The 17,479-nt window shown below is 43.4% G+C and overlaps 2 protein-coding genes across 7 annotated transcripts in view; one reads left to right on the forward strand and one right to left on the reverse strand.

Annotated features, from left to right (window-relative positions):
- Positions 1-1,366, forward strand: part of CFAP100 (cilia and flagella associated protein 100) — a 30,296-nt gene extending 28,930 nt beyond the window's left edge. For both annotated transcript variants that reach the window (XM_054724396.1, XM_054724397.1), the window contains exons 16-17: positions 165-258; positions 1,097-1,366. In XM_054724396.1, the coding sequence (XP_054580371.1) occupies positions 165-258; positions 1,097-1,210 (208 nt within the window). In that variant the 3' untranslated portion in view covers positions 1,211-1,366. The remainder of the gene's footprint in view (positions 1-164; positions 259-1,096) is intronic.
- A 284-nt stretch (positions 1,367-1,650) lies between these two features.
- Positions 1,651-17,479, reverse strand: part of ZXDC (ZXD family zinc finger C) — a 28,606-nt gene continuing 12,777 nt past the window's right edge. For 2 of the 5 annotated variants that reach the window (XM_054723816.1, XM_054723815.1), the window contains 4 exons: positions 16,905-16,989; positions 6,729-6,898; positions 4,370-4,471; positions 1,651-3,282 (listed from right to left, as the gene is read on the reverse strand). In XM_054723816.1, coding sequence (XP_054579791.1) covers positions 3,196-3,282; positions 4,370-4,471; positions 6,729-6,898; positions 16,905-16,989 — 444 coding nt within the window. In that variant the 3' untranslated portion in view covers positions 1,651-3,195. Of the gene's footprint in view, positions 3,283-4,369; positions 4,472-6,728; positions 6,899-16,904; positions 16,990-17,479 lie in introns of those variants that run through there. The other 3 variants (XM_054723817.1, XM_054723818.1, XM_054723819.1) reach the window with 3 other exon arrangements.

Below are 17,479 nucleotides of genomic sequence, written 5' to 3' on the forward strand. Positions count from 1 at the left end.
AGGCCCTGCCCTGGAAGGAAAGGGGCGGAGAGGAGTGGGAGTTTTCTCAGAAGAGGGCGGGCCATGGCCTGAGAGCTGCATAGGAAGGAGCTGGGAAGGGGATTTGGCAGCCTCCCCTGGCCTCTCCAGTCTGTAGTGCATCTCTTGTTGCCCCTGCCACCTAGAATCCGGGAAGAGAAAGCCAGGATACAGAAGCAGCTGCAAGAGGAGCGTCTCCAACGGGCCCAAGCCCGGGCCCAGGCTGAGATCAAGAAGAAGGTGGGCAGGGTGGGGCTGGGGAGCAATGCTGGGGAAAGGTCCCATGTCCAAGCACACTGTGGCTTGGAAAAGCAAAGGGTCTGCAGCTGAGTCTGGTTCATCGAAACCTCTGCAAATATTACTGCAGGGGTCCTAGGCCCCTAAGAGCAAGGCTAGGATAGAGCAGGTCTCCCATTCCTGGGCCCACGCCTTCCTCCAGAAGCCCTCCCCTGGGGCTGCCCGCTCCCCTGCACACATTCCTGGTCAGTGACTGACCTGGTCACGCCCTCCTAGCCCTGCCGAGAGCTGGCACAAAGAGCTCAGCTGCCCAGAGTCCCACTACACAACCTGCCTCAGAACAAGCTCATCACCTGTCACCAGAGTCCCCTTGATTGCTGTGCCCCAAATCCTCCACCCGCAGGGAATGGGCAGGAGCAGCATGGTCTCTAACGCAGGCCCGAGGCTGAACAAGGCCCATGACAGACAGACAAGGCCGACGGGCTTTCCCTGCAATAGACCAGCACTCTCTCCTCTGTGCCGTGGGGAATGATGGACACTGCAGTGTCTCCCTGAAATCCCTAGAGATGGGTTTCCTCTGTTTAGTGGTATTTCCCGCACACGGCCCCCACACATCTAGGGGCTGCCCCAGAGCACAGGCTTTAGGCTGGACAGACACACTTCTGAGTTGGCTCAGCAACTCCAGCCCTCAGCCTGTGGCTGACCAGGAGTGACCACAGACTGGGGCAGTCCACAGGGCTCCCCAGCCTCCTGACAGGGGTATGACCCCTCAATGTCTAGGCAGCACCTCTGGTGCACTGAGGCCACAGGCAGAGGGTTATTGAGTCCGCTTCCTCTACAGAGAGGCAGAAAGTTGCTGTCCCGCTCTGAGCCCCCGGCCCTGAAATCCAAGGAGGAGCCTGAGCACGAGCTGCTGGACAAGGAGAAGGAGGAGCAGCTGTTCTTCTTCACCTAGCCTTCCGGGCGCTGCCATGGCTGACGGCACAGGGAGGACGGCAGCGGGAAGCGAACAGGCCGTGTCAGGGCCAATGCAGCCCTCGCCGTGCGCCTCATGGTCTGCTGTATGTTTCTTCACTCGTGTGAAATAAACCCATGACTCTTTGGTGTCTAAGGGCTGTTTAAGGAGGTAGACCCTATCTCGAAATGCCAGCACTCCTCTTAATCATTAACCCCAAGCAAATGCTTGAGGGAAGAAGGCCATCTTGGCTCCCATCTAAAACAACTGCTTTAAGAGAGAAGCCAAGTCCATGCTGGGGTGCAGTGTGGGGCCAGCCCCAACACAAAGACAAGAAAAGCAAGCTGGGCAGATGGAAGGGTCATTATTCCTGACTGAAGGAAAAAGCGATGTCAACACTATTACACGATTCCTTAAAATAAGTCAAGCGAAGCCTTCAGTGTGTAACTATACAAAAACCTTTATTCATTTGCACTAGGGTTGGGTCCACTGCCAACAGGGGACCTCAGTGCCCAGAAAACCGACTAACAGTACCAATCACTTTGTAGTGGACATTCACTGGGGGACGTGCGGGAGAAAGGTCCAGCAATACGTCCTCCTTCGGGAGGTCAGTGAGGTATGGCCACCCTGGCCGACAGGCCTGGCTCCTTGGAGAGGGAGGGGATTTCTGGAGGACCTGGGCTGAGGTGCCACATGAGCACAGAAATTGTTTGTGAAGCAGCACAGAGTTCTGTACAAACCATTTATAAATGGGGCCTAAATTCCTTCAGATGGAGAAGCACTGAGCAGGAGCGGATGGCACCTCAGAATAGGACAGAGAGAAATCACAATCGAATGCTGGGTCACTCCCAAGAGCCCAAGTCCAAAAACTCAAGAAACAAACACGGAATGGGCAGTTTGGATGATTCCAAGTCTGAGAACCAAAGTAGCATCTTAATAAACACACACTTCAAAAGGCATAAGGCAAACACAGCATTTCTGAGTGATCGTGTCCAGTCCACTAACCAATTAACAAATATGTGCAAGGTTATCAACTCGTCTCCTTTTGCAAGACAGAATTAACTCTGTAAAATATGTGGTGACATGATATGCACATCTTCAACCTCAACAAGAACATATACATGCCATCATTACAGTCCTGCACATAATTTATAGTATTCTGAACATGACTTTATAAAACATCGTCAAATTACTATTAAACATTAGTACCCAAATGCAGAATTTAGAAAAATTATTTTGAATGTTTTAATTCTACCATCTCCAAACTATGAGCTCAAAATTCGGTCTACACAGAGGGCTCACAAACAGGGCCCCCAATGTGTCCACTTCACCCTCAATAATTGCCTCTCACACCAGCAGCCTGCCTGGTCTGCCAGAACATGGATGAGAATTCGGCTTCCTGTGACGACTAGCCCACTTCTGCCCCACAGTGTGACAAAAGTCAACCCCCCTACAAGCACCATTGAGGGGTGGGAAACAGCCTGTCACATAGCTCTCAGAAAGGGAAAGCAGGGTGTTTAGATCTCTCTCGGGGCAAATGCTAAAACTCCGAAGCTGAAAGACCCCTCTGGTTTTACTACAGATCAAGTTGTATTTGACTAGGGGACCTGTTCTCTATTTCCTGCACAAGTCTGTTTTTGTAACTCCAACTGGTGCTCCATGGCTCAGATGAATGGGACAAGGGATGTGCACACACAGGCACAAGTACAGAAGAGGGGTGTGCTTTGCTAGGAAGGCAATCCTTGCCTCACTGAAGCACTCTGCTTATACAAGGCAGTTTTAAATAGTACGGCCCCTAACTGGTTCCTGATAGAATGTCAGAAAAAACATGTTCAATGAGTGCACCCAGAAGTCTCTGAAGAACTAGGCTGGCCTTCTGAGCAGAAACCAAGTGGGCTCTCACCCAGGCCTGCACAACCATGTAACAGATGGGAGGGACACAGATGGGAGGCGTCGCCCTTGGGTCCCCCAGTAGAGGGCAGCTTTCACTGCAGGTCCTGTAGGTTGACAGTGCTGCCTGTGCAGTGCGTGTCCTCAGGCCCAGCAGCCCCTCCAGCTGCAGGATGCACCTCCTGCAAAACCAAGCAGAGTAATGAGGAGGTCAGAACGGGGGGCTGAGGCAGGGCAGGACCACTCACAGGAGGCAGGCTCACAGCCACTCACCAACTAGCAGCATAACCTGCAGGGCCACCCAGCCAGGTGCTTCTGACTTTCCTCAGTTAAAAACTACTCCACCTCTTCCTTTTAGAGAAATGTTTCTACCTCATTAGATTCAAGGCCATGATGACCAGCTTTTGGCTATTTGTATCCTACCTGATGTCTTTGGGAGTGATCTTGTGAGGGGGAACACCAGGCAGCATGTAGTAGGCACTAAAGGGGCTTTCTGGATGTCCCCACTGCAGCAGTCTGGGAGCTCCCACCTCCACCCCCACCTCATATCAGTGCTTTAGTCAAAATTTATTTTTGACATTAAGGAAAATGTTTAACCCTTTGTACACCATAAGCGTTTATAGACGCTTTAAAAACTCATTTTTCATGAAAATTTTCAACTGAAAATATTCAAGAACACCGGAATTGTGAGTAATATATTTATTTTTATAATATTCATTGCAAATTTATATTTTTAATTAAATTCAAAATGTCGTGGTGGTTGGGAAGGTTTCCATTTTGGACGCGTGGCAGTTAACTGGTTAATAGCCCAATTTCTATTTGTATGGATTTTTAAATATATATTTAAGTCTGTTAGAAATTTAATAAGCTAGATACTTTCATTATTTTATATCCAAATCTGAATTATCCACAGCTACATATGCCTAGCTTAACCACTTACTTAAGGAAACTAATTTGTCTGGGTCTATTTTTCCACAGGTTAAAACTAACTTCCCATAGAAGAAAGTGACTAGAATTTCTCTTATATAAAATATTTTGAAGAGTATGTTCACCTTATTTACAAGTAGGAGCTACAATGACAGCAAATTTGAGCTTTAGTCTTATCCTTTTATTTTCTGCCCACTTACCCACCTTTTCTAGAAAGCGGCAAACATCCAGGCAACAACCCAATGCATCTCCACCCGAGGCCTACCTCAGTGCCCAGCCTCTGAAGCTGGAAGCTGCGTGACAGTCTGACTAACAAACCCAAAGACGTGTAAGACATCAGACCTGGAGGACATAGACGGGCACACCAATGGCGAGCAGGGGGTGGAAGGTGGAAGACTGCGGGCTCAGCACCACTGGCAAGACTCCTTCACCTGAGGGGCCGTCCTGGGGAGGGAGGCAACAGCACATGTTTATTAACCAGGCACGACAGCATTTCTACCTCAGCCTGAGGAGCTCTATCAGTGCCATATGCAGAACTGGTCCATCCAGTGCATCCAGGCAAGGCACCACCTCGACCCAGGTGAGGCCCGAGAACCCAGCAGCAACTGGCACCAGGGGCTGGGAGCTGATGCCCCTCCTTCTGAGCCTCATCTCTCACCCTGATCCCAGCCTAAGGCCCAGGGGGCTAAGCTGGGCCTGAACCACCTGCTATCTGGCTGCTACTCTCTCCCAAGCCCTTCTTCTGGAACTTTCCTGTACTCTCCCACACTCAAATGCCTCCTCTCAGTCCAAGTGCCAATTTCTCTCCTGTGAGTTACTCTTGAACTCTGACGGAGGCTCCAGGCACCTCTCCCTCAGTGTCTCACTGCTCTCCAGCAGCCTTCTCAGACCCACAGGTAGGCGCATCTCTGCCTTGAATCCAGCCCTCAGTCAAGCCGGGACTATAGATGAAAGGTCTGCCCAAGAGGGGCTATCAGGCCCCTAATTGTCCAATCAGAAAAGGGACACTTTAATATTTCACCTTTCATCTGCCCGTCAGCCTGTGGCCATCCACAGCTCCCATCACTTAATCCTGGTGCCACCACCATTACCATCAGTATCTCTCATTCCTTCCAGTCTCAAGAACCTTCTGTGTCAAGCATTGAGCACTCATTATCATTCCCATCTTATATGTGATATAAGACGGAAGCCCCAAGTGCTTAAGTAACTTACCCAAGACTACCCTAGCTGGTAAGGGAAAGATAGAAGATTAAAACCCAGGTTTCTCTACCTCAAATCTGACATCTTTAATTGGTGTTTCTTAGAAAAATAACCACAACTCCCTTTCCAACTAGCTCCAGTGGTACCAGCTTCCTGCAGTCTCCATGTCAAAACCTCGAGTCCTGCAATCTTCACTGGGGACCTGCTTGCTGGCTTTGACCATGTTCAGAAGGCTCAGACTGGTCCCCCTCTACTACCTTTATGTTGGAAAAATCTTTCATTTCTCTGCAGGCAAGGCTCGCCCCCACAAAACCCTCACATCTGCCTCTGGTTTGCTACAACCGCCTGGCCGTCCACTGGTCCCGTCTTCCAGGGACCCCTCTGGCTCTGCCCAGGCCATTGCTACCTCTCTTTCACTTATCTGAACCCTACAGACACTCCATAGCCAGCACGGTCCTACCTCCTTCATGAGCCTCTCCCAGGACTACAGGCTCCACAAACAGGACTCCCTGCTCCCTCTGCCAATCAGCTCAGGACTCAGATGTTCTATGGCATCTCTAACTGGGTCTCCCCGGCCACACGGTGCTCGTTGGCCCCAGAATACCCAGGACATAGAAGACTGCTCAGTGAAGAGGCAGGATGTGATTGGGTCAGGTCAGAGGGGCATATCCTCAGCTTTTAAATCTTGTCTGTTCTAAAACCCAAATTACCTTACGTCTCTATTCTGGCCCTTCAAAAATGAGACTGGAGATAAAGTTGTACACAGAGGTGTGGAGGTGAATGTGTCTAGTGAGCATTTGTGGAGTGGCTGCCAGCTGCAGAGTCTGCTGGGCCCGGGGCATAGTCTAAGAGGTGGCTGGCCCTGCCCTTGAGGGGCTCAGTTTGGTAAAGAATGAGACAGGAAAAAGAAAAATTAAAAGCTAGCACCTTTAATGTATAAAGGCTACATCATCTGGTGTGCTACCAGCAGTCCCCAGAGATGAGGACCAATGCTGCCTGAGGAAGCTCCTGCACCCCAGCCCTGAAAAGAGAAGTAGGGTCTGCGGAGGGGCAGGCAGAGTGAGAAGCCAGGCGCCACAGCATCCACAGCTGCAGTGCCTGTCTGTGGCCAGCCTCAGGCAGCCCAAGCAGCTGCAAGACAGCTACAGGGGGCCTTGCAATGGAGCAGGCATGTGTCTACACCTCACAGGATTTCCAGCACGGTACAGAAGACAGAGCACATGGGGAGGGGGGGACCAGACACATACAGAGAGTTCTGACACAGATGCTTCAATCTTAATGAAGATAAAAGCTTGAACAAATGTAGCTCAATGGGTGGGATGAAGGGAGAAGCTAGGGTTATGGACAGATGACTTAGGATATAAAACAGGACTTGGAACGGTGGTGGAATGGCCGTTCACTGAGAGAAAGGAGCACCCAGAGACAGAGCCCTGAGGCCTTGCCCACAGCTCTCACCTGGACACCTCTGAGGCCTGCCTCCTCCCAGCTCGATGGCTCTTACCTGCAGTAACTGGACCTGAACACACTGCACCCCAGCTGCTGGAGCTGGTCCTGGCAGACCTCCGCCGGGCACCACAAGGTTCCCACACAACCAACCACTCTGGTTTGCATACAAGTGAGTAGGAGTGACTTTGCCACCTTTCATTTTTCTCTGAGTAGACCCTGAGGCTCCTAAAATGAAACAAACCAACAATGCACTGTACATTGTGCTGTTCAGGCCCTTGCCTTCACAGAGGCCACTCTGGGGGAGACAGCCTTCCCATTACCTGTCACTGCACAGCCCTGCAGAATTACAATTACTGAACAGGGACGGTCATGAGGTAAGAGGTGAAAACAGGAGAAAGATTAACAAACTTATTATATGTGTCGCTTGGACAGACAACATCAGACTCCAGCTGCCCGTTTCTTGAAGGTGGAGACTCTTCCTTACCCTCCAACTCCAACAGCTCCAGGCATGCAGGAGATCTCTGAGACCACTGAGCAAAACCAACCATTGGAGCAGCAGAATCACGGAAAAGGAACAGAAAAGAAAGCAGGTAATCGCACCCACCCCTTGGACACCTTGGCGCATGCTAAATGGCTGCCATATCCTTCAGGCTATTTCTGTCCAGCTTCCTTATAAAAATCATCACTTCATAAAAATAGGGTTTTTAAAAAATTATGTACAAAGAAGAAAGAAAAATCTTGACACCCAGGAAGGGTTTTTCTGACACTTGCAAGGTTTGTGAGCAGCAGGAAATCCCAGAGGCAGAAACCAATGGCCTAGATTCAAAGCCTGGCTCCACAAGTGAGTCTGCTACCTATGTTTTCTTCTAGGGCAAAGAACCTGAACAGACACTTCTCCTAAAAGGACATACAGATGGCCAATAGACATGAAAAGATACTCAACATCACAATCATCAGAGAAATTCAAATTAAAATCACGATATCACTTCACACTTGTTGGGAGGGCTATCATCAATAAATCCACAAACAAGTGTTGGCAAGAATGTGGGAAAAGGGAACCCTTGTGCACTGTTGGTGGGAATGCAACAGACTGGTGCAGCCACTGTGGAAAGCAATATGGGATTACCTCAAAAAATTAAAAATGAAACTGCCACTTCACCCAGCAATTCCACTGCTGAGAATTATCTGAAGAAACCAGAAACACTAATTCGAAGGGATATATGCACCCCTATGTTCATTGCAGGATTATTTACAAAAGCCAATATCTGGAAAAAGCCCAAGTGTCCATCGGTAGATGAGTGAATAAAACAGTCGTGATACATTTTATACAATGAAATACTACTGGGTTATCAAAAAGAAGGAAGTGGTAGATAGGAGGGAGGGAAGGAGCGAGGGAGGGAGGGAGAGAGGAAGGAAATCTTGCCCTAGCCAGTTTGGCTCAGTGGATAAGAGCATTCGCCTCCGGACTAAAGAGTCCTCGTTCAATTCTGGTCAAGGGGACATGCCTGGGTTGCAGGCTTGATCCTCAGTGGAGGGGTGTGCAAGAGGCAGCTGATCAATGATTCTTTCTCATCATTAATGCTTCTGTCTCTCTCTCCCTTTCCCATCCTCTCTGAAAACAATAAAAATATACACACAAAAAAGAAGGAAATCTTATCCTTTGCGACAACATGGATGGACCTGGAGAAAACATTATGCAAAGTTAAATAAGCCAAAGATATAAATACCATATGATTTTACTCATATGTGGAATCTAATTTTAAAAATGAAGCAAAATAGAGACAGACTCATAGAGAGCAAGCTGACAGCTGTCAGGGGTGGCGGGGGAGGTGGAGGGATTGAGAGGGGGGAAAAAGAACTCATGGCACATGGACAATAGTGTGGTGAATGTGGATCGGGGTGAGGGGTGGGAATTGGGGGCAGAAAGACATGGAAGAGGGTAAAGGAGGGATAAATGGTGATGGACAGAGACGACTTGGGGTGGTAAACACACAATACAGTGTAGATTATGTGTTGTAGAATTGTGCACCTGAAACCTGAATATTTTGTTAACCACTGTCATCCCAATAAATTTAATAAAAAGAGGGGTGGAAGATATACTATAAAACATATTTATTCACAATGAAAAATTTTCATAATAGTAAAAAGCAGATAAAAACATGCAAGTGCCATTTCTTCAAAATTAGGCTGTTTATACACATAGGAAAATGTTTAACATCAAAACGTTAGAAGTAGTTTTCTCTGGTTGGTGGAGCTGCAGGGGAAAGTGCATAAAAAATGCACCTTTATTTTTTCCAGAGTAAACCATTTACTGAACACTAGTCCTTTGCTTAATGACTTCTGTGCCACACTCCAGCTGTCCCCATTTGTCCTCCGGACCAGCCCTCTCCAGGGCACCGGCCAGGCTTTCATCACCAACATTCCTCAGCATGCCCAGGTCACAGCACAGCGGTCTCTCCACCTAACTGTTTCTCTTTTTCGAAGCCTGCATGGAGATTCTCACTAAATTATTCCTTCAGATGAACTTAAAACTGACAAGTTTGGGCTTTTTAGGTTCCTTTGGGATTTAAAGGAACTGAACAAAGATGTAAATTAGTAAGAACTAAGTGTTTCTATCCAAAGTACCTGGTAGGCCTTAAGCAGGATCTCATCCAGGCCCAGCACATACTCATCGCTGGTGATCCCAAGATACTTTATTACTTTTGTTGCCATTATGAGATCTATTTTATCCATCTCTACCCACTGGCTCAGTCACCACTCTGATCTCAGCTACTCTCATTTCTCTACTGGAGGAAAATGAAGAAATCTCTACCTGCTCTTTTTGCCCCTAACTCCCCCTACCCCCCCCACCCCCACCAGAAAAGCAGCTGGAACCATCCCTTAAAAAATATCACATCCCCTTTCTAATTATGCCTCTAATGTTTTCCCATCTGACTCTGAGTGAAAGCCAAATGGCAATGACCTTGAGGCCCTCAACAGTCTGGCTTCCCACCGACTTTCTACTTCCCAAAGCTTTCCCCTAACTGGCTCTGCCAACAAACGCCTTTCCACTGACACTCTCAGGTGCTCATCCGGAGCCTTCGCCCAGACCTGCCAATGTGCTCCCTTCCTCACCTCCTGCATGTGTCACCTTTCCGGAGAGGCCTCTGTCTACCTTTTTAAAACTGGAAACCATCACCGGCCCCTTTCCTTGTTTTGTTCACATTTATCACAGGATTTACTGTTTTATCAAATGCTCCATCCCCACCCCACCTCCAATCAGAATGCAAGCAGTGGTATCTGTGTTGTTTCGGACACGCAGCAGGAATATTTATCAGAAGGAAGGCGTCCCCATCTCATTTTTTCAGTCAAGGTTTGTCTCCTCCATTCAGGTTCTACACAGTTGTGAAATTTCCTCCTGGATATTTTGTAATTTTTGTTGATACTGTGAGGTATTTTCTCCATTGCATTTCCTAATTAGCTACTGCTGCCATACAGGACACTCCAGGTGGTTATACATTTGTTTTATAACTGGCCACTTAAATATCTTTTAATTGCTAATCATTTTTCAGTTGATTTTTGGGGATTTTCCAATAAGCAATCAAATCATATTTAAGTTATTGTAGGTCACCTTACTATGGTTCTTATTCTTCTTTCTTGCTTTATTTCAATATAAGAATCTCCAGAACAAAATTAAATACCAAAGGTAATAATGGTAAGGTAACCAAAGTAATTCTTGTGTGCATCTAGAATGCCTATGTTAACTCGCCATTAAGTATGATTTTAACTCTTCGTAGGGCTACAGAATCTTTATTATATTCTATTTCCATCAGTAATGGATATCAATTTTTTAAAATAAATATAGAATCTGTTGAGAAAAATAATAAAGTTCTTGACCGACCTATGATAACAAACCCAGTAGCAACATTAAATTGTCCTTAAGCTATGGACTAAACCTCACTGTTCAGAATATGAGGTTAAATACACTGAGTGGCCAGATTATTATGATCTCTGAACACATAATAATCTGGCCACTCAGTGTATTTGTATCTCAAATGGGTACCAAAAGTATTCTAGACTTTTGCTGGAGATCAACCACCTATTTGCCCTGAGCTTTCTATTAGCCAGTGCAAAGGATTTATAGTATCAGGTGCATGATTTATAGTATCTTTGATATCAAATAAATGAGGTACTCAAGAGAAGTACACTGAGTGGCCAGATTATTATGCGTTCAGAGATCATAATAATCTGGCCACTGAGTGTATACTGCCAGACCCTATGTGTTTTGAGAACATTTCCATCATCAATCTACAGCTCCCCTTTTGGGGAGTATCTTTGTCAGGCTTTGATATCCAGATCGTGGGGCATTCCCTATTTTCCACAAAAGTTCTAGAATAGCGACTACTATAATGTTCCATGGACAAGTAGAAGCTGTATAACCAATGGCAAGCATGAGATTCTGAAATACTAACTTCATCCACAATTATTGGTCATTTTTTAATAATGATGATTTCTGTTTTCCTGAAAAATATGCATTTTGTTGCAAGCACTTCAATTTATTATCATAGAGTTTATACAATATTCAGTTATTTTCCATTGAATCTGTGAAATTTAATTATGCCTTTTTTATCTTGGTAAAACTGCTCAGAAGTAGAAAATGACAAGTTATCAGCTGTATCCACATACGATTTTTTGTTTGACCCACACAGAATGATTTTTTAAAATATGAATAGGTTATCATATTTTAGCATCAAAATCCAGATTTCTGATTCTTCTTAGATTTGTTCTTCTTCCATCCATTTTGAAATAAGCTTATTCCACTTAGCTTCCTTTCTCTTATTTAATAGGAAGGCACCCACAGGCATAAACTCGCAACTGGCTTCAGCCACATCCCCTACCTTTCATCCTTAACAACAAGTGGCTTGTAAGATTCAAAGTGCTTTAAGCATTTTACCTGTATTATCTCACTTAACCCCCACAAGAATCCAATATAGCTGCTTTTATTACCATTTTACAAGGGAAAAAATTGAAGCACAGAGAAGCTGCTTGCTCAGAATTCGAACTTTTAACCACATGCCTATCTATCTTTTCTATGAGTATTTGTAATTAGCTTTTACGTCTTCTTAGGTTTTCTTTTGTTTTCCAAGTAATTTTTACTTTCTATTTTACCACAGTATGGTCAAAAACATATAGTCAGTCTGGGGGTTTGTGCCTAAAGACTTTGTAATGCTTTTCCTGATGGCCTAATTCAGTTTAATTTCTATAAATATTCCATAGTCATGGAGTAAGATCTATTGAATCAACTTTACTACTCTCATTGTAAATATCTTTCAGATCTTTTTCCATTTGATCTGCAAATAATGAGTTAAATTAACCACTTCGGATGTTGCTAGGTTTTTATTTATCCAATTCTAGATTTCCATCAGTTTTTACTTTCTATTGTTTGATATTGTAAGCCTTCAGATAAATATTCACATAAATGGTCACAAGTCTTCTAGTATTATATGTGAACAGCAACCAAAAACAGAAACAATCTTCTCTGCCTCAAGTGCTCGTCTTTAAATTGTGTGCTTTCAATGCTAGTAGCATTAACCCTGCTTTGTGATTTTTGCTTGTTTTTCTTTTATTTTCTTATCCTAATTTTAACCTTCCTAGATATTTCCGCCCAGCATGTGCCTCTTCTAGACAAGTCATAGTTGGGATTTTGCTCTTTGACTCAGTAAAAAAAAAAGTTAGAGGAGCTCTGGCCAGTATGGTTCAGTTGGTTGAGAATGATCCTGTGCACGGAACCAGTTCAATTCCCAGTCAGGGCACATGCCAGGTTGTAGGTTCCATCCCCGGTCAGTGTGTGTTCGGAGGCAACCAATCAATGTTTCTCTCTCACAAAGATGTTTCTTTCTCTCTCTTCCTCTCTCTCTAAAAGTCAATTAAAAAATATATTTTTTAAAAGTCAGGGGAATCACACTTTTACTGTAAATGAGTGTGACTCCCAACATTGCTGTTTACTATCTCTTCCAGTAAGTACTATATTTTCTTTCCTTTCCCCTGCCCTTAAAGAGCAGAGAGATATAATTTATAGTTCTGAAACTGGTTACATTTTTTAAAGCTTATTTTGCTAACATTGGCTCCAAGAATAAAGTTTCTCTCTACTTTTTATTCTTGGTTTATTTTGAGGATTAAATATTGAACATTAAAAAAAATGGCACAATTTTATTTTCCCCACTCAATAGCATACCCATGGGAAGGATCTTAGATTTTAGACCCTATATCTTATTTTTCAAAACATTTCAGATTGCACATTTTCTAAGAACTGGCATATGCACTTTAGTACACAGACAAATGGAAGTCTTGACTGTGTTTAAGTTACTTAATTCCACTAACAGTCCTGTTTCCCCTGCAACTTCACTGTTCTTGGACTTATTATACCATAATCCCTTAATCACAGTCACAAAATGTCTATTTTGCCCCCTGGTAGCAAAGATCAACGAGCACACCCAGAGCCCAGACCTGTTTCTGATATCACTCTCCAATAAAAGGAACAAGGCTCCTTGGAGAAGTGGCAGACTTCAGGACTGAGCTAAGGATAATACAAGATAAGCCTGGTGGGACCAAAAAGTAAGATGTCTCACCAAAACCACCAGGATGGAGACATGTCAAAAAGGCACAAGAATCCAAACAAAATAACATCTAGTAGCCAAAGCTGGAACAATATGAGCAGAAAAATAAATATGGATAATGTTGTAATTATTGTAAAGATTATAATACAATATTATTATAATATTGTAATAGTTATAATACAACTAGAGGCCCAATGCACGAAATTCGTGCAAGGGGCTCAGCCCTCACAACAGCGGCGGCTGCCTCGGCCCTCGCAGCCCCAGCTTCGTCTGGAAGGTCGTCCAGAAGGACGTCCGGCTGTCTGGTCTAATTAGCTTATTATGCTTTTATTATTATAGATTATTATAGATATTGATAATAACCTAAAGGATAAATACCTTTGCATCCATAATTAACTAGATAAATGATATAACTAAGTAGATAAATGGGAGAGAAGGGACAGTTCTTCCTTATAGAATTCTAATTAATTAATGTACAAGAAATGAAGGAAACAGAAAATCACCTTAAGAACACCATAGTAATAAGACCACAGGCAAATCCACCCTTGAGTGTTGAATTAGTAAGAGGCTGAAGGAGAAAAAAGGTATCTGCACAGTGTGAATACCTGTGGAAAATCTGGGGGAATGGATTAACCTTGCCCAAGGTGAGATATGGTCATTATTCAAGATTCCAGAAATGAACCTCAAGGCCCTTGAATGTCCTGCCTGGAAAGTATGTTTACCTGGGGGCCCTGGGCCACTCCATATAGTCTAACAATATAACTTAAGGTGGAGGCCTTGGGACCCTGATGAATGGCTCGGGAGTACGATGCAGGTGAACTGCCCTGGTTGGCAATACCGTGTGTTGTCACACAGTGGGAGAAGTAGCACTGTCCACAACTCCAGGGAAAGGCTAACTGGAAGCTTCACTATAGGAAATCCCCTGCATCCTGCCCTATTCTCTTGGCTGACTTTATTCTGTATCCTTTCACTGCAATAAACCATAACCATGAGTTCTGAGTCCTTTTAGAAAATAACTGAACCTAAGAGTGGTCTTGGAGACCATCAAACTTGCAGTTGGGTATCAGAAGTGAGGGTGATCTTACAGACCCTTGAGATTTGCACACCATCTCAAAATATCTACCTCAAAATAAATATTTATTAATTACAAAGGGAAAATAATAATTTCATAATGGGAAAATCTGGCGACAATACTTTAATCCAGTGACCAAGGTTCTTGTAACCTGTAACAATATGTAATTACATGTACCTCGATATGATGCAATGAAAAGAACACCTCATTTTTGTTCCAAAGGTTCCATAATTTCAGTCAAATCAAGAAAAAGCATTAGACAGACCCAATGGTGGGACATTTCAGGCTAAGGGACAAACACTCTTCACAGGCACCATGAAAGTCAAAGAAGGGTTGAGGAACAGACACAGACAGGAACTAAGGCACTGTGACAACCAAATGCAATGTGGGATCCCAAACAGGATCCTGGAACAGAAAAGACACTGGTGGGAAACTGGGAAAATCCAAATAAAGCCTTCAGTCTATGATCATGAGTTAGGTAAATGTGCTGTCACTATGGAAGAAGCTAGTACGAGGGGAGACTAGGTAAAGAGTGCCACAGATGGAGGACACAAGTAGGTACAATACATAATAGTGCCAACGAGGGAAGCATTTTTCTGCAAACTAAAATTCTATCAAAATAAAATGTCAGAAGAGATAAACACAGTCCCAAGGGTTTTGGAAAAGGGAATGTGGGCCTATATTTACATTCCTCTTATCACAAGAGTGCTTTGCAACGACAGTATGTGGGTGGCAAAATGTGAGCCTTTGAACTTAAAGAAAATTCTTCTACTATCTTCACATATGAAGGCTGAATACTTGGCAGGTTCCAAATTTCTATTTCCCATAAAAGTCTATAGAATGTTTAAAGCACTTTGACCACTATTATAAGATGCTAAGAAACCAGCTTATTATTTTGAAAACTGGTAAATAGAAAGATTTAGACATTTATCCTGACTTTCCTGTATGAACTGTATCAGGATAAAAAAAAAACTGATGAGAAGTTGCTCTTTACAGAAGTATTCTAACTAGAAATGAGAAAGGAAAGACAGAATATCATCTTTCTGCAACCTCTAATAGATCCAGTCACTGATCATCAACAGCTGCTAACAACAAAGGACAGACCACCTGACGTCAAAACCCCCCTGGAAGAGCCCCCCACTGCAAGAGAGTTCTGCTAACCCCAGCCTACCCCAAGAATCAAACTTCAACCAGATCAAGCCTATTGATGTAATTACTAATTTATAGGAAACAGAAGACAGGAACCTGTTAAACTACACTATACTAAATACAATCAGCAAACTCCACACTAGCCAGATTCTTCAGCAAATACACAGGAGAGAGAGAAAAGAAGAAACCTATAGATGTAAAAGAAACTTAAGAAATACGTCAATCCACAATAATATATGAGCCTTATTTAGATTCTGATTTAAACAGTTATAAAAACATTTATGGGATTTGAGACAAAAGTTGAATACTTGCTAGATATTGATGTTAAGGAAATCGTGTTAATTTTTAATGAAGCAATGATAGTATGATTACTATATAGCTATTTTTATTCAGTGTCCCTGAAAAGATATAAAAGATAATGCTGAAATTTTTTTTAAAAAATAATAAAAATATAAAACCACATGTATAATGCTGCTTCAAAACAATGCAATGGATATAACATGTATTATAGTCCTAAATGTTCATAGTATTTTTCCCTTTAAGCTGAGATTACCTATCAGATTAAGTAAATTAGTATTTGGTTTTCTTCATCAACTTTGCCTGATATGTGCTGAACTGATAAACAGGAAGTTATTATTATTTTAAAGAAAATGCCTTATGTTAATAAGTACAGAAAGACATAAAATTATACTGCTAATCCTATATAGCTCCTGACATTTTATAAATACATTTTAGATAAATATAAAAGACAAATTAAATATATAAAATAATATTTAAAAGAATTCACTGTTACCTTTACAAAAGAATTTACTGTAGTTTCCTTTAAGCACTACATCCCACTATTCCACTTTTAGGATGGATGGACAAATAGGTACATGAGGCCACAAACTAGCAGGTCTTGTTGGGTCCACTTAGTGTTATTTAAAAATTCAAAAAGTTGCTGACATTTTAAAATTAGATTTCAACCTAACTCTGAACTGGGTGCCCTTAATGCCTCATGCCACCCAGGGACTGGCTCTGTGGACAGCAGCAGCCCGTCCTCAGGGTTTTCTCAACACTAAGCTCAAAGGCCAGCAGCCATTTAGCATCAGATTTCTATCTCTACTTTTCTGACACGCGGTCTGCTTTGCTCTTTACTTTGCAGCCTACCAGGTAACAACCACTAATTTTCACTCAGTGGTGTTTTTTTAGGTAAATAAAATATGTCCACACTGATGCTGAGAATTTTGCTAGTAACTTTCTTTTTCTTAAATTCACATAAAACTAAGGAGTTGATGAAAAGACATTTTGAGCATAAAAGTAACACAAAGAACACAGAAACACCCATTCTATGTGTTTCTTCTGTCCCTAATTAAGCCCCAAGGTAACGCTCAGAACCCTTACTCCCCCAGCACTGCAGCACACACAGCCTCACCTGCATTGCTCCCAGTTCCTTTCTGCTTTTTTTTCTTGGCTAGTTGAATGGCTCGGGAATCAGTTCTTGCTGAGCCCCCACTTTCCTGAGATCAAAGAAATGTGTGTCAGTCACTTGACCCAAACAGCAAAGGGAGGGTTAGCAAAGGAACTACTGAGATGTAATAAGTCTGCTTCCTGAACAGAGTGGAGTCCAATACTCTTTGAGAATCTCCAGCAAAGGCTCACCGAGAATCAAATGCTACATCCAATTATAATGATAGCTACACAAAATCAGAGTTGGAACAATATACATAATTTTATTACCCAGAGAAGCAAAGTTTATTCCTCCAAAGTCTAAAATACTAAAATATTTTATACAGAAACTGTTAAAAAATGAATTACATACTTCTCTGCTGTGTGAAACAAATAACCACCCTTCCTTCAGTGATAATTTACTGTGTTAATTCACTCCAACATTTTTCAGAGCCTGCCACACAATACTTGTATGGCAGACCTGGGGAAGTCCTATCTCATATACCCACTGCAGAGGCCGCTCTGGTGGCAGGTGCTCAACTCAAAACCTTACATACCAAA

This window comes from Eptesicus fuscus, chromosome 12, assembly GCF_027574615.1.
Source record: "Eptesicus fuscus isolate TK198812 chromosome 12, DD_ASM_mEF_20220401, whole genome shotgun sequence".
NCBI lineage: Eukaryota > Metazoa > Chordata > Mammalia > Chiroptera > Vespertilionidae > Eptesicus > Eptesicus fuscus.